At 39.0% G+C, this 24,031-nt stretch overlaps 1 protein-coding gene across 3 annotated transcripts in view; it reads left to right on the forward strand.

Moving 5' to 3' along the window:
• The window catches only part of LOC110377249 (histone-lysine N-methyltransferase trithorax), a 30,366-nt gene that overhangs the window by 1,450 nt on the left and 4,885 nt on the right, over window positions 1–24,031 (forward strand). The window contains exons 1-9 of one of the 3 annotated variants that reach the window (XM_021336052.3): window positions 8,185–9,164; window positions 10,025–11,267; window positions 11,358–11,549; window positions 11,635–11,972; window positions 12,057–12,605; window positions 12,690–12,863; window positions 13,648–13,857; window positions 14,226–14,387; window positions 14,478–24,017. In XM_021336052.3, coding sequence (XP_021191727.3) covers window positions 9,012–9,164; window positions 10,025–11,267; window positions 11,358–11,549; window positions 11,635–11,972; window positions 12,057–12,605; window positions 12,690–12,863; window positions 13,648–13,857; window positions 14,226–14,387; window positions 14,478–24,017 — 12,561 coding nt within the window. In that variant the 5' untranslated portion in view covers window positions 8,185–9,011. Of the gene's footprint in view, window positions 1–8,184; window positions 9,165–9,248; window positions 9,723–10,024; window positions 11,268–11,357; window positions 11,550–11,634; window positions 11,973–12,056; window positions 12,606–12,689; window positions 12,864–13,647; window positions 13,858–14,225; window positions 14,388–14,477; window positions 24,018–24,031 lie in introns of those variants that run through there. The other 2 variants (XM_049837724.2, XM_021336053.3) reach the window with 2 other exon arrangements.

The following is a 24,031-nucleotide window of genomic DNA, read 5'->3' on the forward strand; positions in this document are numbered from 1 at the left end:
GTTCACATCGTAATGTTTAAAACTCTAAACCATTATTACTAAAATGGACAAAACATTTAAGTCACATCTAACTCTACCTTAATTTCCGAACATTAATAACGTAATTATAGCGCTCTACCACGCTCTACGCTCTACTTTGGTAACAAGAAAAAATAAATTTACTATCACCTTATAAAACAACATTCTTGATACTAGTACTTAGCTTTAAAAACTAACTCAATTGAACAAATCAAACAAGTAAAGCTTGGTCGATATCGAGTCGTTCAAAGATGAGGCAATAAATTGAATGGTTGAACAAAAATGACCCAAAACAAAAAGTCCGTAAAGGCAGATGTTCCATGCGAGACAATAAAACAAACTTCGCTCCTAACGTTGGCCCAAGTAGCTACAAGAATGACCATAGGTATAAACATAATGGAACATTAACCGTCAAATCCGTAACGGACCCCAATTGGGGTCTTAACATCAATGTCACCGTAAGCTCGGTTTAGACCCCAATCGGGGTCTTGCGAATCAGTCATACACTTTCCTAATTATTTACGCTCATATTTATTTTCTTTCCAATCAAACCGCATTTGTGAGTACTAAATAAAATAACTAAATAAATTTAAATTATTTTTACGCATTCAAACCTTTCATATTTAGCATCCCGTTAGAAAATATACCTTTTTAAAATCCAATCGTAATTACCGGGAATTCCGATCAAACTCGCCATGTTTGTTTACATTAGTTGTTTTTTTAAATTTGAAGACGCATAGACAAGATGGCGATGGTGATAGAAGTTTTGCATCGAATGATCCGATTCGTTAAAATAAAGAATCGATTTAATAATTTTATATTATAATATTACTAAATTGCACTTTTGTATACTTACCATAATCTGAAAATAAATTAGGAAAAGTAAAATGACTTAATTTATTTTGAAAAAAAAAAAAATACTAGAAAATCAGTGGTAGAAAATACGTTGTAGCCGGAATAAAAAAAATCTTCGGTTTTTAGGGTTTCTGAAGACGGTAAATGAAGACTTATTTATTTCTTCGGGTGTTTTATGTGCAGAATTCCTGTAGACCTGCCAACCCATACAGCCATTTTTGGTCGCAGATATGATAAAGATGTAACAAGTCGCAACAGTTTCGTAACAGGTACGACACAACGTGACTGTGTAGGGATTAGCTTTTATGTGTTGTAACGGTTCAGTAAAAATGTGACGGAAACTAGATTCAGTAACTTTGTGTGGTCGCTGTGTCGATACTTTACAGCTTAATTGGTAACCACACATTTTAGAAACTTTGCGTTTGGTTTGTAACCAGTGTGCAATGTTGACACAATTGTGTTGTAATTGGGTAGTAACATGGTGTAGTCGATGTTCCAGAACACTTTGACACTAACTTGCATATATAAAAACATGACGAGAGCCAGTTATTCTCAAACTGTCTATGTTTTCTGCCGTTATCAACCATTTAATGAAATTTAAAATGAGTAAACAACCAAAAACCTTACGTAAATTCCGATGGACTTCAACTTTTTACAGAAGAGTTAAAGAAATAAGTACCTACGCCCCAAAATATTGTACTCGTACGAGTACATGTAGGTTTTTTTTATTATAATAATATTTTTTTCATGATGTTGCATTGTTGGTAGGGCAAATTGACGGATACCCATTTTATTGAACTCAAAACTTATTCTTTTCTAGGCCATTTACAGGAAAAAGTACGGAATTTCGTACCGAGGAGCTTATTGGTATAGTCCCTAGTGCCAAAGTTTCAACTTTCGAGCTCCAAATCGCTGTTTTTTCTTTTTCTCGGCCAAAACAAGATGTCTTCGTCTTTAACCCAAGTACTCGATTCAAGCGATATTAATTCTGATGAGCCTTCTTTGGTTAGAACAATGCAAAAAGGCATCTTGATAAAAACTTTGGAAAACACTGTAACCAAATGTTAAGAGAAACCATCTTAAAAATCTAGTAATTTTGTAACAAGTTACCGTAACATGTCGACACGTGTCGACACATTATCGTAACTTTGTGACTAGTTGCGACGAGCATATTTTTCATAACAAACATCAAAAATGTTTTTTCATAGTTCATTATTTAGCAATTTTATGAGTAAATCTTGCTAAAATAATTTGTATTAGGATTAAAATATTTGATATTGTATTTAAAGGGAAGCTTTTGAGCACTCGATGTGCATCATTTTATATTTTTATTTTATTTTAACAAAAGTTTTTCTTTCGCCAGAATTATTAAAACATGATATTACGGTGGCGCGTTGGAAATATCAACATATTCAAAGAAATTACACAGTAAACTTTTTTTCCCAATAAGATTTGAGCATTATTAACCATATTAATTAATGAAAACTAAAACTTTGTTTACTTCATTATCATTATCATACTTCAACCATCATTTTGGGATTTTGTATTATTTCGTCGTGTCACTCACGCACGAGCCAACGAAATTGATCGAACGAATGAATGATTGAATGATTAGTGCGAACTCTGGTTAAAATATGGTAACAATGTTACGACACGGCGACGTAAATTAGAAACCAAATGTTACTTGTTTATTGTGTCGAGATCTTCCCCATTTTTAGTTGCAGCGACGGCGCTAACACGGAACGTCGACGAGATTATGTTTCGAGATAGATCAGTGTCGACACTAAGTGTCGAAACGGTTACGTTATAGTTCGCAAAAATGGTTATATGGGAAACTTAATGGCGATTCGTTACTTCCAACTTTTTAACTGAGCGTAAGGCGGCCAACCGTCCCGCATTCTGCGGGACCGTCCCGCAATGCTTGACGAAATCCCGCTTTGAAATTAATAGTAAAATAGTCCCGCAAAACGTTGTATGCGTCCCGCATGTCCCGCATCCCTATTTTTCTACCACACTTCTACACAACACCCACCTGCGCGCACGCTCAACAGTGCAGGAACACAGATTACCTATAATATAATCTCGTTCTCTTTGGGCGCACGCGTAATGGAATTGTTTTGATTTTGAAAATTAGACATTAGGGCACGCTGTAACACGATATTGATAGGTTAAATTATAGCTTTTTGCTTACGGCTTTTATTTTATCAGTTCCGTCCGATCATTTTTCAATGCCCCCCCCCCCCTTTCACGAAAGGTTAAGTCCCGCATTCAGTTTTCAGAAAGTTGGCCGCCTTAACTGAGCGGCAAAGCTATTTGACAAGAGCTGTAGTTAGGTGTGGTTATCGCAAAATTTTATGACGATTTTATTGTTTGAAAGGGCAAATAGGTAGTCGGAAGTGCTAGTCGCTGTTCATCGAAAGCTGGTCCAAAATGGAAAGATGGCCGCCGCCGACTTATTTTTCACCGACTTCCTAAAAAGCGGAGGTTCTCAATTAAGCCGTTTTTTTCGTATGTTTGTTACGCGATTACTTAGCCATTTATTTATCGATTTTTAAGATTCTTTTTTTGTTTGATAGCGTATACTTCCGAGGTGGTCCCATTATCATCAGGTCAGGATCTGATGATGGAAACCTTGAGAAATCGAGGGCGACTTTCGAAAGTTGCAGAAATATATAGGGTGAAATCTTATAACTCAGGTGTTTGCCTGGTAGCACTATTCAACAGTGAAGGTTTTGAGCTGACCTGATGATGGAGACCAGTGAAGGTCGAGGGTATTCGACAACTGAATATGTATACTTTCTCGTGTTTGGGCTTATATTATTCGTATTTACGAGGCCTCTGCAACAGTGAAGGCTTGGAGCTGACCTGATGATGGAGACCAGAGAAGGTCGAGGGAGCTCGACAACCCAACTTCTCTCGTCTCCATCATCAGGTCAGCTCTAAACCTTTACTGTTTCATAGTGTTATCAGTCATACATCTGGGTGTCAAGATATCGCACCCTTAGAATGAAAGTGACCGAATCCAAAAAATGCAATTTGTGGGAAATGAGCAAAATCGTCATCAAAAAATTATATTACTGAATACATCTTAATATATCTCTTCCGTTTTTAATGGCTCACTATTGATTTTTACCAGATTTGTGGATTAGCCTTTTGAGATCACAATGACAATGCAAATTTATGTTTATAGTATTTTTTTATATATATTTTAACATAAAATATAAAGTAGTGTCAAATTAAGTCACTTTATTTCAAAATTATGTTTGCCATTCTATGTTTTTTTAAGAATTAAGTCTGTTTATGACACATATTGGAAATAATTCCGTAGACACAATAAATAATAAGACACTGTCATAATGAAAGTTATTTGGACATAGGGTATTAAATTAAAATGCAATGTTATAAAAATCTGAATGTATTTATTTATTTCAGTCTTAATAACATTTATTCAAGTAACTGATTCGTTATCAGTAATTGAGAAAACAAAATCTACGGGACCTTTGCTTGTGTTTGTGAATAAAATAACAGAATGTATCCAAATGAGCAGGCAATGTCTATTAACCTCCTGCTTCTATTGTGGAGCCTTAATGTGGCTATAAGTAGAACAGAGGATCAAATTCCTACTTAAGTCTGCACAAAATAACAAATCACTTCTGCAATGAAACCTTTAGTGGCAGAAAATTGATAAATATATCTTTTGAACAGTTCCGTTAAAAAGTCTACAATTAGAGTCTTTATGCAGTTCTAACGCGTACATCAGCGGCAATAGAAATTTTTTAGCAGCTTTAACCTTTAACATAATTGTTTGAACTCTCTTTTAAAGATGTAGGCTGCAAATGGGTTGTAGAATGATCTCTTGTAAAACCCAGAGTGACATTTGGTTCAGTTTCTGCTGCCTTTAATGATATTTACAGCTATGAGCAGCTATGGAAGCAATAGTAGAACTTAAAGATACTTTCGGAACCCCTAAAGCACTACTGTACAGCTAATAGTTGCCAAATAGGCTGCTATTTCCACTAGTGTGCTAGTTGGGATGGTTCTACTAGTTGGTTAGACCACTGCGTAGTGACAGACGCGGCGTGGAACACTGTTAGAGACGCTAGTGTGCTCTATGACGTGTCTTGGTCGGACCATTTACCTCTAATTATGAAGTGTGATCTTAAGTTATTAAGGCCAAAAGTTGCACCTAAATGTAACAAAGTAACATGGGGTGACAGAGCTTTGCAGCAGACTGAGTTATATAGCAATTATTGTAATGATCTCTTGAAAAATGTAGACTTTCCCTTAGAATTTACTGAATGTAGTAAAACTAGATGTAGAATTAAGGAACATGAAACTATTTTAGGCAATATTTATGCGGAAATTGTGCGTATACTCTGTGAAGGTGCAATCGCAAGTAACTGTAGGAACGGATTACAGCGCAAAAAGAGTTACATAACGGGCTGGAATAAGCATGTGAAGGACGCACACAGACAGGCTCGGATTTTCAAACCTGGACGTTGTTTGGTAGACCGAAAAATGGTGATTTATATGAAAAAATGGTGGAAAGTAGAAAGGTTTTTAAAAGTAAATTGAAATGGTGCCAAAATAATAAAGACCAAATAAAAATGGACATCATTGCAAGTCATCATGACGCAAAGAATTTTGGTAGTTTTTGGAAAGCCACGAACAGGTTGAATCAAAGGTCGGGTCTGCCTGTGAGTATTGATGGCCTTAGTGATCCTGGTGATATCGCCAACCTATTTAGTAGAACCTTTAGGGTTGGGTCTCCCCTGGGTACGTCGTCTGGTGGGCCTGAGTTGGTGGGGGGGTCTGAAGACATGCCTATTAGGTTTACGGCCAGGGAGGTAGCTACTGTCATATGCAACTTAAAGAGAGGCAAGTCGCCGGGTCATGACAGCCTAAGTATAGAGCATTTGCTGCATGCTGGTAAGCACTTACCGCGAGTGCTAGCAATGTTTTTTAGCTTGTGCCTGAGTCACTGGTATCTTCCAGCGGATTTACTTAAAACTATTGTTGTGCCTATTGTTAAGAATAAAGCTGGAGATGCGAGTGAAAAGAGCAACTACAGGCCTATATCCCTGGCTACCATCATTGCAAAGGTGTTGTCTGATTGACAGTATGATTGACCAGCAGCTGGATAAGTACTTAATACTTAACGATGCCCAGTTTGGTTTTAAGCCAATCTTATCCACGGAAACAGCTATACTATGCCTCAAACAGACTGTTCAATACTATACAAGTAGGAAAATACCTGTATATGCATGTTTTCTGGACCTTTCCAAGGCTTTCGACCTCGTATCTTACGACTGCCTATGGAGAAAATTGTGGTGAAAATGGAGAAAATATCAAGAACTTCCCAAGCGATATCATTAGGATGCTAAAGTATTGGTATAAAAACCAATACAATTATGTTAAATGGGCGGGTGTCCTGTCGGATGCATACGGGTTGGAGTGCGGTAAAACGGTGTAGGAAAAAAGCCACATCAGATTAATAAAATCTTATCATAACGTGTTGGAAATTAAGTTGAGAATCGATCAATAAATTGTAGAAATTCACAGATCTGAATACACTGATGTGTGGCTCTGTGTACCTAAATATCTTAACATACCACACAACTTTAATATTATAGGGGCATATTCCAAAAAAGTTACAACTTAAACTTTTTAATTTTAGTAATAAACAGGTTCAATATTAAGAATAACAAAAATAATGAATATGCCTTTAGTCATAGATAGACCTATTATTATAAGTGTCGTTTGTCTTTTATATTTTTTTTTTACTAAATAGACCTAATCCTTAAAAGGTCACTGAATCCTACCTACATATTTTGTTCTATAAAGACGTATTAATCAAAATGTCACTTTATGACAAAAAATATTGTGTAACTTACCGTGGCAGTATTCGCAATAAACGGACACTTTTTGAGATTCGCCGATGTTTTACATGTTCACTCGCAAGCGCATCTGACGTAATACTAGTTCTGGCTCTTTCACACAATATGCGTAAACGAATAGCGGAACGAGTTAAAGAGACCGAAATAAGCGTAGTCTCTGTTATAGTTAGAAATAGGTCTCTTTTTATTTACAGGGTTATAGATTATGCTTTTTAAGGTCAGTTTATTGTAAAAACGAGTATTACAGGAATTTTGAGTTAAGTCACTTTCATTCTAAGGGTGCGATATAACCTTATCTATGCTTACAATTTTCGAGAGTTGCCCTCGATTTCTCAAGGTTTCCATCATCAGATCCTGGACCTAATAACAAATATGGGGAATATACCCTTTAGACCAAAAACAAACATCCAAATTGAGATTCTCCTCCTTTTTTGGGATTCGGTTAAAAATATTTGGTGACTTTAAAATCAATCAATTATTATTATTGTTTCTCATCATCAAATAAGTACATGACTTTGGTAGTTACAAATTGCATTATATTTCAGAACGCCAGGCTTACCCTCCGCCGAAACAAAAATCTTAGAATTGTTGAGAAATAATATAAGAATAAATTAAAATTCCGTAATAGGTAATAAAAATTCAATTAAAGTTAAAAATTATTACGAATGACGCAACACCAAAATAAATAATACATATAAAAATGTAAAGCTAAAAACTTTCATAAAACTTAAATATCTTTTTTCTTAACAATAAAAATAAATTGAACCTATAATTTAAAATTAATAAATAAAATTGAAATAAGTTGCTATTAAAAAAAAATATATAAAATTGGTATTCGATTATTTATAATAAATATCCGATTTAGGTATCGAATGCACACCGATGATTGAAAAAAAAAATAAAACTCTATTCCAAACTCTACTTGTCTGTGACTTTGATCTTGTAAATATTGTTCATTTTTATTGTGTATTTTATGTGCTGATTTTTTAGTTATTGAACATAAATAAGTGCACGAAATGTATTGCAATGGATTGAAAATGTTATAAATATGACGTTTGTGTTGTGTTTGAGAAAGTGATGCGATTATTTATTGGTAAGTTTTCACCAAATTTGAAATGCCTAACTTTTCGATAGACTTAAAAACACCGTAATTATTATCTTTTTCTGAATTAACTGACCCCATTTGACCTTTGCACGTTGTTGTCAAATAAGTGAGCTCTAAAGTTATAGTTAAAATACTTCTGATCAGGCATTACGGACTTAGAATTCATGTGTGGAAAGTTAGTACAAATTTTTGACTTCCATGTCGCGATTCAAAATATCCCGCCGAATCAACGGTAAAGTCATATGTCAAAATCTTGTCGAGCAGAGGGGTTAATGCCGCAGCATCTTATGGAATGTTAACAATTTTATAATCTCTAATCGTCGAGTTTAACAATACAGTAAGTCTTAAATGTGGGCTAATACTAGAAGAGAGATAATACTGCTGTTGTTCTTCGACTTTTCGCGCAGTTTTTAATAGATCATAAGGCGTAACAAGCAGGACATATAACTTTTTTATTGACGAAAACTGAGTGAAACGCCTCTATGTATAGATAGAGTAGCGAGGTAACGAGTGTACTGTAGCGAGCGACATGTTTGTTTTCATACCGGTCCGAATTAACGTCGCGATTGGTTCAAAATCCATAACTGGCCTCCGAGAGCCAGGTGTCGTTCACACCGCGGCCTCGCGCCTCGTCTCGTTAATCACTCGTGTACGCTATTGTTAAAGCGCGGCGAACAGCCATCTTTGTCAAATTACGGCGATTCAATTTTAATAATTAAATTTGTTTAGTGATAAAATAAATAATCAAATGGAACAAAACGCAGTGATACCAACGCCTTGTGTTGTGGAATCGGGAGTATCGTTACATTCTCTTTTGTTTCACTAGTAGCTGACGCTTAGTTGAATGGAAGCGATACGACTACGGCGTTAACAACCAGTCGACCATTAAAAATGATGGATGATGTCGTCTTTTGCAAAAAACAGTGTTAAGTGATGGTTTTAGTGAATAATGTGAAGGGTGATGTTAGTGTTTATGTTTGAGTGTACATGCGATGAAAACTGCGTCGTAATTTGTTATACACATTGCATAAATGAGTGAAATGGCGTTGCGGAGCGCGCGGGCCCGAGCATGCGCGCCAGTTTCCTCGCAATCGCTGGGAACGCACTGAGTGTTCTTCGTTTACGTGCACATCAAAATGGGAAGGTCGAGATTCCCGGGGAAACCACTGAAATTCCAAAACAGAAAACGTATTAGTGTTCTATCGGGAGCTGTTTACCATGAGACTGCTCCAGAGAATCACCCGCCAGCGCGCGGCTCTACCACTAATGATTTTGCTGGGGACCAAGAGGTAAAGCTTGTTTGCTAAGATTTCTCCGTGTTTTATCGTATGTTTCATTAAAATATAAGTGTACACACGGATATGTTGTGTTTACGTAATAACTGGTAGCATTCGAGGCGATAATCGCATAGGTAGAGCGTCAACTATGTATCTACGTACTTTGACATTTGCGTGTTCCATTTCATGTCAACAAATGTAAATTCTACAGTTTAGATATTGTTTTGTCTTTTAGGCTGGGTAACAATCGCGTAACTTACATTTCTAAAACGTATTCAATATTATTTACAAACAAAGTGTAAATATTAGATGCTCTACACATAACCTTCAACTGTTACTCTACTCTCCAACACAGCTTGTAACAATGATTAGTTGATTTCATGTTGTTTTTACTATTATGGGGCATAATTTCAGCTTAAATATGATAAACGTGATCAATAAAGAGATATTAAAGAGTTGTGTACAAACAAACATGCATTTCACCACTGTGTACCCGTGTATGTAATCAACACTATGCTGTTGATTTCCTTCTGAATTACTTGTATAAACACCAATAATAATGTAAAACAGGTTGATACCATGTTTGTGTTGCATATTTTGGATAGTTTTGGGAATTAATTGTAAAAAGTATTAGAAAAACACACACATTTGATTTTGTCAAGGTTACACTGTCGGAGACAATATTTTTTCGATTAATGGCTTACTTTAAACGTTAATGCAGCTTATAAAACATTATAAAGAGAATGAATTCGATAATATACTTATTGTATTAAAAAAACAATATAAATACAAGAATTTTTTGTGTAAATCAGAAAATGTAGAGTCGCTTGAAAAGCAAATAGATCATTTATTTCCATCTTTGCATGTTTCAGGAGGAAGAAAAGAAAGAAAACAATAATGAAAAGGAGACAGATAAAACTTGCCAAAATAAAGTGACTGATATAACAAAGAATAAACCTGAAATTCAGGACAAAAACAGCAGTGATTTATCAAAATCCCCAGTGAGGACCAGGTCACAGAACAAAATGGAGCCAGTTAAAGGAGAGAAACCTAAACCTGTGAAGAAAACAGTCACTTTTGGCACAGTTGAGAGTTGTGAAGATATATTTTTCCCGTTGAAGAAGATCCCGCTAAAACACCATGCTCCTCTTGTCCCCATCATAAAGAAGAAGTCTTCTCTGAAGCAAACTGAATACTCAACATTCAACAGTATTCTCAAACCAGCTAAATTAACTGATTTAAGCTCAAAATCAAATTCAGAACACCAAGAAGGTTATTTAAGGAAAAATTTGAACCCCTTGTCGAAGCCTATGAACAAATTTTCTCAATTCAGTGAGAGCCGGTGCATGTCTCCACCTCCCAGGAATGCTTCACCAGTTGAGAAAGAGAGTGGGAGTTCTGCTAAGTTTGTTTTGCCTGTCAGAAGTGCACATTCATCAAGAGTTATCAAGCCCAACAAGAAATTTATAGATGGTGAGGAGCAAACAACGGCTAGTACCACAACATCATCAAGTAAAGTGCTCAAGAAACCTAAATTGAAGAGATTAGTGTTCAACAACCTGCACAATGATGAAGACACGCCAGATGAGGAGGACAATGATAAAACAAACCAAAATGAAAAAGCTAAAGATACTCAATTACAACCATTGAAGTCATCAAATCTTTTCAAAGATAGAACAACAACTACAAATTCCTTTTCTAGCCTCAGTGTGGGCAATAGAAAGGTACATGATTTATTCTCATATGAGAAAGAACCTTCTCAAGATGAGAACTCCAATGTAGAGAGTATAGAGAAGCTCAAATCCCCTGAACCACCAAAGGAGGATAGAACAGGGCATGCAATGAGGAAACTTATGGACATATCAGATGCAAGTAGTTCAAGTAGTACTAGCAGTGGTTCAGAGTCTGAAGATAGTTGGGACAGTGCCAGTCCCCCACCCAGTGGTGATGAAGAAGAAAAGCCTCCACCTGCAAGCCCAGAGAAAGACAAATCGTCAGCATCTCAGTTGCTTAGGGGAAAAATTATTCTTAGAGAGGCAAGATTGCAGCTGAATCCACCAACACAATCCACTTCAGCATTGGATGGTCCATTTTCTACTGTAACATCTTCATCATGTAAGTTGGTTCATATTCATTTCATATTATTTTGTGAATAAACTTGTGAATGTTGGTGGAATATTTAGCAACTTATTTTCTGTGTTTCAGCTCCTGTACCACCAACAACCGTCACTTGTGGAGTTTGTGGGGCTGTAAGATTCTACAGATTTGTAAAACAAGCACGGAAATTCGGAATATATTCATGCGAGTCCTGTCGTAAATTCATATCCAAAATGTTGAAGAAAGAGAAGCTATCTCAAAAGACAGGACAAGTTGTCATGCAGTGTTTGAAAGGCGAAGGTCTGTATACATATTCTGTTTCACATCAATCTTACTCTTGTGCTTGTAAATAATGAAAACTGTCTAACAAAACTTTTATTTTTAGGTAATTGTCATGTGCCACCAATAGTGCGATCACAACAGTGGAAGCTGCTAAGATGTACTAACAAAGCTCGATGTCCAGCATGTTGGCTCAAGATGTGCCTGAAGGCATTCCAAGTGCCTCCCAGCATCAGAGCTGGCTTAACAGCAATGTTGCCAGCTTTCATGAGGTCATCTGTTAAAACGTCTGGTGCTCTAACACAAGCAAACCCACTGAGGATAGCTAGCAACACTACTACAAGTCCACCTGTGTTTGCAATAACTAATACTGAAAATGAGAGTAATAAGATCTTTGGCACTCTAAAGCCCAGTAAGAAGATTGAAGAAGTTGAGAAAGTAGAGGTATGTGATGATGACTTTCCTTAACAATATTTTAAACAACCTATTGCTGATCATTTTGTATTTAACAATTCTCTTATATTTTAGGAAAAGGCCACAAAAGACCGGCCAGTTGCTACCGAAACAGTTGAAGAGATCAACGCAAGTAGAAAGCGGCAATTGACAAGGGTAAAAGTTAGGAAAAAAGATAAAACCGACGCCAAACAGACTGAGGATCCCAAAAGACAAAAGGTGGAACTCAAAGGGCCAAGAGTCAAACATGTTTGTAGAAGTGCATCTATTGTCTTGGGACAGCCTATTGCCACATTCCCCACTCAAGACGAGAAAGATAAGCAGGAGAAGAACCTTGTTATTGATGATGAAACTACTCTGTGTATAATAGAGAAGGATGGTGAGACACCTGATCTGTCCAGCTGTGAATCTGAAGTAGACGCTGAGAACAAAGCTCCTCAGATTGTACCGGAACCTATAACAAAGGATAGTGATGTTGAGGCACAGATTGAAACTAAGAAGAGAAAGATTGAGCAACCACTACCTACAAAGGCACAAAGCAAGGCAGAATCCAGTGAAGATGAAACTGTTATGGATCTTGTGCCTAAGAAGACGTTTATGAAGCCTCTTACCAATATTACCAATGTAAGTAACAATTCAATAAGTTAAAAGTTGCCATATAAAATGTGATACTATAATAGATTGTAATGTATTCTTTTGTCTTTCTAGGTGCGCAATCGTTCACAGAAATGTGGGCAGAACAGACCGGAGCTCATCTGTGTAGATTTCTGGGAGAGCTACGATCCTGATGAAGTCTGCAGCTCAGGCTTTGGTCTCATTGGCACCGGGTCTTTCACTGTCACTAGACTCTGCTTCCTTTGTGGCAGTGCTGGCAAGGAAAAGGTAAACATTCTTACAATATACAAAAAAATTATCACGTAAATCGGTCTATAAACCTAATTGATGTACATACATAGAAAAATAAAAAACATACCGGCCGAATTGAGAACCTCCTCCTTTTTGGGAAGTCGGTTAAAAACAATTGAATTGGAATGTGTGCTGTCCTTTTGTACACATTAGATTTTAATATGTTCCGCTCATGATCCATTGGTATACGTCTAATAAGCAATTACAATTCAAGTCTAGAGTAATAGTAATGGTTATGCTTCATAAAGCTTAGAAATTGTATAGATTGATTTTAAATGTCCCAGTTCTTAGACTGTCATCTGGGGATAGTATAGCATCCCAACACTGAAATCATTTTTCAAATGGGTTTAGCAAGGAAAACAAAGCCTTGGGTCAAATGAGAAGTGTTATAACAGTTAATTATGTAATTTCCTACATTATAATTATGTACATAAATAAATCAATTCTATACTACTATAGAATTATGACCTCAACAAGTTATTGTTATATTATTTGTAAGTTTATATAATGTAACTGTTTGCTGATCCTCAAAAGAAAAAAAAGTATAGATTGTAAGTTACTGTATGACGTGCCATATTCAAAATCAATAAAAAATCGTTTATTCAAAGTTGGCTGCAAAACAGCACGTTTTGAATGTCAGGAATTTACCAAAGACCACAAAACGCTCACCCTTCACCACTTCCTATGTGTTTTTGCTGGGAAGAAGAAGTGACACATTAAACTCCACAGCAAATATTCAGTAACTTATCTGTTGTCACAGATGTTGGTGTGCGGGTCGTGCTGCGAGTGGTACCACAGCTGGTGCGCGGAGGAGGCGGCGGGCGGCGGCGGCTGGACGTGCGCGCGCTGCGTGTCGTGCGCCGCCTGCGCGCGCCCCGCCGCCCGCCTGCGCTGCCGCGCCTGCGCCCGCCACCACCATGCTGCCTGTCTGCCCGCGCCGCCGCCTGATCACCGCAGCGACTGGCCGCAGGTATGCACACACACACATAAAATAAACTTGCCAATAGGTTGACAAGTAAATGTACTTACTATAACGTCTCAAAAAAAAAAAAAATATCCCTACCCTCTTAAGTACACAATGACATGTGATCTGTTTAAAAGTACACAAGACTGATAGCCAAATTATCTGACCTTAAAAAATTATACTGGAATGTATCAAGTTGACAGTCTCATAGGCAGTTGCTCCATATACAAGTATAGTCATCTGGATAGCCTGGAAGCCAACCCAAACATTATTACCAAAAGCATGGACTAAGAAAAAAAATATGTCAAAATCTATACAATATTCCTCTCACAGTAAAATGTGAAATATGTAATGTTCTGAATATATATTTGCAGATATGTAGCGCGTGCCTAAAATGCAAGAGTTGCGACAGCAGCCGCGTGAGCAAGTTCGTGGGAAGTCTACCGTTCTGCGGGCCTTGCTTCAAGCTGCGGCAAAAGGGTAACTACTGCCCGCTGTGCCAGGCTTGCTACAGGGATAATGACTTTGACAGCAAGGTAAACCCCACATTTAAATTGTGTACTTCTTCGTCATTAAATATATAAAAATATTCTTCTTATATTTCAATTCTCAATTTTATCTTACAGATGATGGAGTGCGGTTGGTGCGGTAGGTGGGTGCACGCTAGTTGCGAAGGCCTCACTGGCGAAGGATATCAACTGTTGTCCGCATTACCACCCTCAATCGAGTACATTTGCTGCAAATGCATGCCAAATGATCCACCATGGAGAAAGATGCTCACTGAACACCTAAAAGGACGACTACTTCATCTACTGAAGTTACTTGCCAAGAATAAGAAAGCTTGTGCGTTACTAAAACTGACGCCACATAAGAACACGCCGGTACCGAACAAACCGTACCGACTTATGTCACCACAAGCTATCAGGAAACTACACTTCGATGTCGTCGATGTGTCTATGAAGACATCGGAGACTAAAGTGTACAGGAACACGGCGAGAGGTCGACGAAATAACAATTTCCCTCAGAACAAACTCGATGAGTCTCAAACTCCACAAGTATGGCAGTGCTCATCTTTGCTACAGGACGTTGACATGGAGAAGGAAGAAATGCCACACACATCACATAAAGTGGTTAACCTGCAAGAACCATTAATGCAGAATAAAGAAATATGCTTCTCCACGGGCCTTTACGGCACCAAACCAGAATTTGAGGCCTCATGTGTTGAAGTGCACGAAAACTATACTCCACAAGCGAAATCAGAGAAAGCAACGACAATGTTGCCGACGACTGTGCACGATGACAAATATGAGGCGATATCCGATGATGACGAGCCTATGAAATGTTTCCCTCAGGCGAGGAGCGAACAGGACCTAAGCCCCGTCGTATTGCGACAGTCTGATATGGATAATACTGGTGATGACGGCGATAGAATAATCTCACCGTCACTCCTAGACATCAAGAAAAGAGTCAACACTGATGGATATGTCTCACTAAAAGACTTCAATCACGATATGAAAGAGGTCATCCAGAGAACAACCAGTGATGATCTCACCTCAATATACAAGGACTTATTCTCAGAGACATTCCCATGGTTTGATTGTGAAAACAATTGTCTCCAACCGAACTTGGAAGTGGAAGGAGAGCAGGAAGACACAGAGTCTATGAAAGACCTTGCTATAGCCGACAGCAAAATTAAAGCAGCCGTGCAATCTATCGAACGCCCAATGGACCAAATAGTACCTAAGTTGGAAGTTGATAGTGAGAAATTAGAAGAAGATTTATTAGAGTTCTATCCAGTTGTGGACTCTAGATTGTGTGTGCTGTGTAAAGTTGTAGGAGATGGTTTACCTTCATTGGAAGGGCGCCTGCTCTATTGTGGACAGAATGATTGGATCCATTCCAACTGTGCACTGTGGTCAGCTGAGGTGTTCGAAGAAATCGATGGGTCCCTACAAAATGTTCACTCTGCAATATCCAGAGGGAAGATGATCAAATGTGCCGCTTGCGAAGTTAAAGGCGCCAGCGTCGGCTGCTGCGCCAAAAACTGTAGTGAGACGTATCATTATACCTGCGCTAGGAAGGCGAGTTGTGCCTTCATGGACGACAAGAGAGTATTCTGTCCAACGCACGGCAAAGACGTACCCAAAAAGAGTTTACAAAAAGACGCCGACTTTGAGCTAACAAGGCCAGTCTATGTCGAACTTGACAAGAAGAAGAAGAGATACAGTGAAATTACGAAAGTGCAGTTTATACTGGGCTCACTAACTGTACACAGTCTTGGAAAAATTGTGCCCTCAGTTTCAGATTATGAAGAGTTTTTAATGCCAGTAGACTTTTCATGTACCCGGCTATTCTGGTCTTGCAAGAAACCTACCAAAATAGTTAGATATACCATCAAGACTAAATTAATACTTGCTGAACCACTACCAGGATTTGACTTTGGTGTGAATATAACAGTAGATCATACATTAGATGTACATGTTGTGGAGAGAGTTATGGCTGAGATTGGAGCCTGGCACGAAAGTATTGAGACAGGTACTGGCAAGTCTGTTTTAATGCTGAAGAATGACAAATCACCTATTAAGTTCGGAAATACAGTCACACTTGAAGATTTGGCTGTGAAACAAGTGGTAGAGTATTTACTTGACAATGTTTGTAAACAAGAGCAGCAAGATGAAGAGGAACCACAGAACACAGCAGATCTATTACCACCTGAAGTAAAAGATGCTATATTCGAGGACTTGAATCATGATCTTCTGGATGGCATATCTATGCAAGACATATTCCAAGACCTCAAAAATGAATTCTATTGCGCAATGGGTCAGTCAGACGATAAGAGTAACGACAAGTCTGATTTCCGTTCTACAGACTTTATAGATGAACTCCTAAACTCGAGATTTGAGACAGGGAGCAAGGAGCTGAAAAGGAGCAAATCTGAAATGCTTCTACAGAGCCATAATCTTAAAACCCTGACGACAGGTCGTGGACAACAAAGATCTAGTAGTTGGAACAATAAGTTTGACACAAGCCTCCTTTCATCTACAATCAAAAGATGTAAGATGGGTAAGACATCGACAGTGACTGGGAAATTGAGTCCTGTTCAGAGGATACCACTGACAGAAAGTCCTATGGATTCAATAAAGGAAACTGATAACAATACAGATAAGAAGGTTAAAGTGGAGACTTGTACTAGTGGTGCTATTTGTGACGAGGCTGCTCACTCATCAGGCATCACTTACCGGACAGGCTCGCCTAAACAAAAGGACGATTCAAACAACACTAAAGCTGATAAAAACGAAGGATATTACACTGATGTGATAGATTTTTATACGAAAATCCAGTGCAGTCCCATTTCCCAGTTAGATGGGGCAGCTGACTGGTCTGGTTCTGAGAGCACGTGCAGCTCCCGACCGGGTAGCCCTCGAGATAACGACAATGATTTCACACCAATACAACAATTAGATGGTGCTGAAGACAACCACCATGGCAATGATAACATGCAGAGAGGACAAACCAATCAGTTCATGTATAGAGCCAGTGGAACTGAAAGCTATACTGTAACATTTGCTGGAAACTCACTAAGTGGCCAACCGGAGTTAGTAATGAGACCATTAGATGATGGCTCCGGCAATTCTAATCATATGGACCAACCTGTAAGATGTGATAGATGCCAATGCACATACAGAAATAAAGAGTCTTATGATAGACATGTGCCGTCGTGTGACATTATATCTACGAGCGAAAGTGAGAGTGAGAATCCTAAATCGCCAGAGAACAGAACATTGACGACTCTACAAAATGCTTTCCAAGGTGCGTTTGCGCAGCCAATGATAATACACGCTGGAGTTGTTAGCGGCACTGAAAATACCGTGAAAGCAGAAGGCATTGCAGCAAGAAGAACTTCTATCAATACTAGACAAATCACAATAAATGGGACCATTGTTGAAACGCCGTCGCCAGGACCTTCAAATGAAATGACTATGACGATCACAGAGCAAATGAAATCAGGAACTGTGATTTTTGACCAAAGTAAAACTACGAATGTGCAAGTTTCAGCTAATCAACAGATGATGTCATCACCACAAATAGTGGTAACACCACAGATGCTGCTCCCTCCTAAGACTAGTTCCGCAGGGGGTCAGAAGATAATGACACCACAAATTATAACGCAACCTAATATCTTGCCTTACAATATTTGCGTGAAACCAGGAAATGGAAACACTAACATACAACAGATCCAGGGTAATGATATGACCCAGTTGCTATCGGGACCAGGGGGTATTCAAGTCATATCATCAAACTCCAACCAAGTCCTGACTATACCTCAGAATCAACAAGGCAATATGATCCAAGGCCAAATGATTCAAGGCAAGAACCACGTCACCAATTTCCCTAATATGGCTAGCGCATCTTCAATTGCATTGCCAGTGAATTCAATACAAGGAATGCCTAATACATCTATTATTCAGAACATTCAACCAATGATTCGACCACAGATTCAAGGGAACCCCACTATTGTTGTTCCGGCAATGACGGCACAGAGATTGTCATCGCCAAATTCCCAAAATAAACAACAGCTGATCTTACCCGGGAATACGCAAAAGTCTCCTAAGAAACAGCCTACGCAGGTCCAACCTAAGCCAATATTCCAGGCTACGAACCGAGGAAGAGGACGCCCAATTCCTAAGCCTACTACCATCAAAAGACAAACCAAAATGGAGAAGACATATACAACTATTAACCAGTCACCAACTGTATTGCTGCAAACCAATAACCAAACTGGTCAACCATCTATCATAGTTCAGCCAGTTTCGAACCAAAACATAATGTCTGCTTACGTGGAGGCGTTATCGCAACAGCAGAATCAAAATATGCAGTATATCGCGACTATTGCACCTCAAGGTGACTTTAAAACCGGCCCTACTCAATTTATCTCCCAGAGCGGTTTGGTGCCTCAAACATTCCAAATCCAACAGACAGAATCTGGAGGATTGGTAGCTGTACCTAGCGGCGGAATACCTGTATTGTTGCCTCAAGGAAACATGGGAATACTGCCACAAGCGCTCCAACAAGGAGCTACCATCTTACCCCAAGGTGCAATCCAAACCCAAGGCATTATATCCCAAGGTCCCAACGGACCCACAATTCTACCGCAAGCAATACATACACAAAATGGTACTACAATAATACCACAAGGAACTATACAAGGATTGACAAATGGAAATACATTACAAACAGCAGGAGCGACTGTTGTACCTCAAAGTGGTATTGGCAATGGCCAAACAACTATAATCCCGAATACACTGCAGACTCAAGGCAATACCCTCATATCTTCAGGTCCTGGAGGCACCACAATACTACCACAAGGGACTCTATTGCCACAATTCTGCAACGATCAAGTGCTACTAGGTTCAACACCTACATTAGAAATGGTGACTGATCCATCTGGCTGCATGTACTTAACAACAACTCAGCCAGTTTATTATGGCTTGGAGACAATAGTGCAAAATACAGTAATGTCTTCACAACAGTTCGTCTCTACGGCAATGCAAGGAGTACTCGCTCAGAACAGTAGTTTCTCGGCTACGACCACTCAGGTGTTCCAAGCGAGTAAGATAGAGCCTATAGTAGAGGTACCCACAGGATATGTTGTAGTCAATAATGTGGGTGACAGTGTTGCTGTATCGTCGACGCCTAATGTAGTCACTGCGCAAACTGTACAGTCGTCACCACAATCGATGAAGAACGTGAAGGCTACTGTTCCGAATCTAACATTGCAACCGCTCCCTGACAAGTCAAATAATAGCAACCGACAAACACCTAAAGTTATTCAAATGAGCCCATCTCCAATGACAGTTGGCTCACAATCGGGCGCCGGTACTATTATTACGGGCAGACAAAGCATTAATCCAATCACTTCTCAGATACATGGCATGACTATTTCTAGCTCACCACAGAATATTCAAAGAGGAAATATGCCTAAACCCAGCATTGTGTCGATGTCTCCAAATGTGACACTTGTGTCATCAATTGGACAGCCTGTAATGGCAATCTCACAATCTATACCGGCCACATCGTTCCCCTTGCAGTCTATTCCACTAACTCAGCCGATAGTCTCGAGCTCTATTGCACCCCCTGCAAAGGGAAATTACAAGATCGAAAACTCCCATGTCATCGAAATAAGTGGCAACTTGCATGATAACTCGAACTCTGCAAATATGCCCACAATAAGTGTAACACAGAGCATAAAATCACCAACGCCTTGGAGGCAAATTAATCAAACCATAAACACCAGTATGGAAAACAAAATGGAGCATCAAAATATGACAGTGAAACCAAGTACTGTAAACACGACTTCAATGAATATTCAGAGCAACGTCATGGCGGGAAGATCTCATCTAAACAACGATCATGATAAGGTGAATCAGAACTGTTTGATACAGATGCCTAACAACTCAATGTCTGGCATGAACATGCATTCTCATCAATTCGAACAAAGCTTAAACGTGAGCCACCATTCCACATCACATACAACATCAAACAATGTTATTCAGATAACTGCTGGCAACATATACCCTCCGTCATCGGTCATGAACAGCAATTTCGATGCAGACACATCCTTGAAACTGAGCAAAATCAATGCTCTATCTAAAACTGAAGGCGGCCATCTGAATTTCTCCCAAGAAATAATGGCTTCTCATTCGCAACAGCACGCTAACAATGACAAGAGTTTCCAGAACATGGGGACGGACAACAAACATAATAGTAACGACAGTTTGTCCAGTCAAATGAACACTCATAAACTGAGCAATTGTCAGATGAGTGGAAACATGAGCAACTCGCCAGCGATCAGCATCATACCCCACAATGTTATGCGGCCGCAGTTGCAGAACAACCAGAATACAATATCTGTGTCTAACAACCAAAATCAAATGTGCTCGATTCCCAGCAGCAATTCCCATGGACAAGTACAAATACTAAGTTCAGGGAATAATTCACTGCAGAACATGAATATGTCTTGTCAAGAAAGTACAAACAGCAGAATGAATATATCTGTTTCTAGTGACAACAGTTTGCAACAAAACCAGCAACATGACATGTCCACTACTATGAACACATCCAATATGTCTCACAATAATATACAGATGATGTCACATGATAACAATCAGATTCCTGCTCCTAACCAGATCCATATCATGAATGGACAAATTCAACACAACCGTCAAGTTGAAAACAACCAGTTGCAACAATTAAATCAACAAACACCTAACAGGAATTTCCACGATAATCTGATGAGTGGACAACAAAATCATAATCAAAGCAACATGCTTTCTAACCGCAGTACTCCTGACAATACCAATATTATGAATCAGTCCATGAATATGCATAATTTGGGAGGCAACAACCACAATATAAACAGGTCCGATTTGGGCGATCTTAATCATATGCATATGCAGCAACCAATGACAAACATGAACATGCAGAATAACAGGATGATGATTGACAATATGCAGCCTCACAGTATGGGCAACATGAGTCACACAATGCACTCGAATCGATCTATAGATAATATGCATAACACTCAAATGCATAACATGCAGCAGATGAATCATCACGCTAGCAATAACACTCGAGGGCAAATGGACAATAATATGCATGTAAACCAGCAAATGTCGATGCAACAGAATAGACAAATGGAGAACGTTGGCCTCCATCACCAACATCAAATGTCGAATGTTATGCAGATCCAAAATAATCGTACCCACGTCGACAACAATATAATGAATATGCACCAGCATGTACCCAATCAAATGCATAACAGACAGCAAATGGATAACAGCATACATATGCATCATATGTCGGGAAGTGCCCCCAATATTAATTTAGGCAACCAGATGGATAACTCTGGCTCTATGCCAAATATTCACGCGAATAGTTACGACGGCAACTCTATTACCCTACAAAATATCAATGCTATGAATCAAATACAGAACAACAGGAGCTCGATGGAACATTCTTCTATGATGCAGCATCAGATGAATGCTATGAACAACATGAACATGCACAGCAATCTGAACAGCACCATGCAGATCGTGAACACTAATCATCAGTCCATGAATAGCTCAATGATGCATATGCCTAACATTCCGGATATAAAGAACGACATTCAAAGTTCCTGCAGTGGTAGCTGTTCCAACAACAGCACACAGTTTACCAACAACCAGAACTCTATGGAGATATGCTCGAACATGAATATGAACACCAATCAAAATAATATGAATATGAGCACTAACAACATGCTGCATGGAATGAACGTAAATAACTCGAGTATGTCCAATAATATGATGATGAATAATGTAAATACTAGCAACATGTATGGACCCGGCTCTCAGAACAATATGACGGGACACGATATGTTGATGAGTTGCTCCAACTCTACCGACCACAATAACCTGATGTCGGGAACACCTAATCATATGATGTTGAACAATTCGCAGACACACGCTGGAAATAATCAAAACCAAATGATCAGCAGCCAGGTGTCCAACACCGCACAAATTAATATAAACAGCTGCAGCATGAGCAGCAACAATACATCAGAAAGTCAGAGTATCACAAACATGGAAAATCAAATGAACAGAAATACTTTACCAGTGCCGGATCCACCTAAGTTTTCACAAGAGACTTTACGAGGTAAAAATCTTATGGGTCCTCCGCCTACCAACAACATACCTATGGCAAATAACAAGCAAGATTGTTCTAAAGTTAACATGGTTAGCAACGAAAAGCAAAACCACACTATATCAGTCAACAATCAAATTGGATATATGCAAATGAACTCCCAGAACAACAGAGTCATAAATTTACCTGAAAGGAGCCGAATGAATAATGCAAACTTAGAAAACAATATTAATCAGCATGTTCCACAGCAGCATAATATACGCGTGGTCACCAATAATAATAATAGCAACGTGCCGGGTATCACGACTGATCCCTTGGCTTTCCAACCAACGACCGACAACAGTGGTACTATGATCAATGTACCATTCCAAGCTATACCAAATAGTGCTCCAATGAATATCAACGTAAACTCCAGCAATAATACCGTTAACATCACGGTGCAGAATAACCTCGTGGACCCCAAGATCGCTTCCAAAACTGCGGCCGATATAAACTTCCCTCTACAGACGAACTCTAATTTGCTTCAGAATCAGAATAACGCAAATAATCTGATGTGCATACCTGTGGCAAATAACACCATCAATTTACCAACGCAGAACAGTTCTAGCATATCTTTGCCCAAAGCTCCGCCCACTCAACAGTCGGGCATCCCAACAAACGTGGTCAATCCAATGTCAATGCGGCCTATGAACAGAGTACTGCCGCTTCATAGAGACGGACAAAGCAAGTCGTCTACCAAGACCACCAAAACTGCAACAGTGCCGAAACAGAGGCCCGTAAGCCACGATATGCCAGATTTAAATATCAAGGATGACACCATTGATAGCGATTTAGAAAAGGCGATAGAAGAGTCGAAGCGTATGATGGAACTTGAAAAGGCTAAAAAGGAGAAGGAAGAAAGGGAAGCTGCTCAAGCCATGCAGTTATCGGCCGAAATACATCAGGCTAACACGAGTACAGCACCGTCCAGTATGGACACTAGCAGAATTATCGAACCTATTGAGAGTAATTCTAAAATGTCTCTACCAAGCTTGGATGCTGAGATGATCGAAGTAGAACCACCAAAAGTACTTATTGAAAAAGATACAAACAGAGCTCCAGTTGCAACGAAAATACCTAATGCTTCCACTAAAGTCATGAAGAGGCCTCTGGGAGACAGGAAAACAGATGTAGAGCCAGTTGTGACAAAGAAGCAAAACAAAGTCTCTAAAGAGAATAAACCTACCGTTCCTAAGCCTGCTCCGGAGCCGGCAAAGGATGACGGTCCTAAACTGATTTATGAGGTAACATCGGAAGACGGTTTCAACTACACGTCTTCGTCATTGACCGACTTGTGGGCCAAAGTTGTGGAGGCTGTGCAGAATGCTAGGAAGCAATCGGGACTACCACCGATCCAATACAACCTGCCAGCCAGTTTATCCGGAGCACATATTCTGGGACTGAATAACAACGCACTCAGATACCTGGTCGAACAACTACCTGGGGTAAGTGTACATTT

This window comes from Helicoverpa armigera, chromosome 23 (assembly GCF_030705265.1).
Source record: "Helicoverpa armigera isolate CAAS_96S chromosome 23, ASM3070526v1, whole genome shotgun sequence".
Lineage (NCBI taxonomy): Eukaryota > Metazoa > Arthropoda > Insecta > Lepidoptera > Noctuidae > Helicoverpa > Helicoverpa armigera.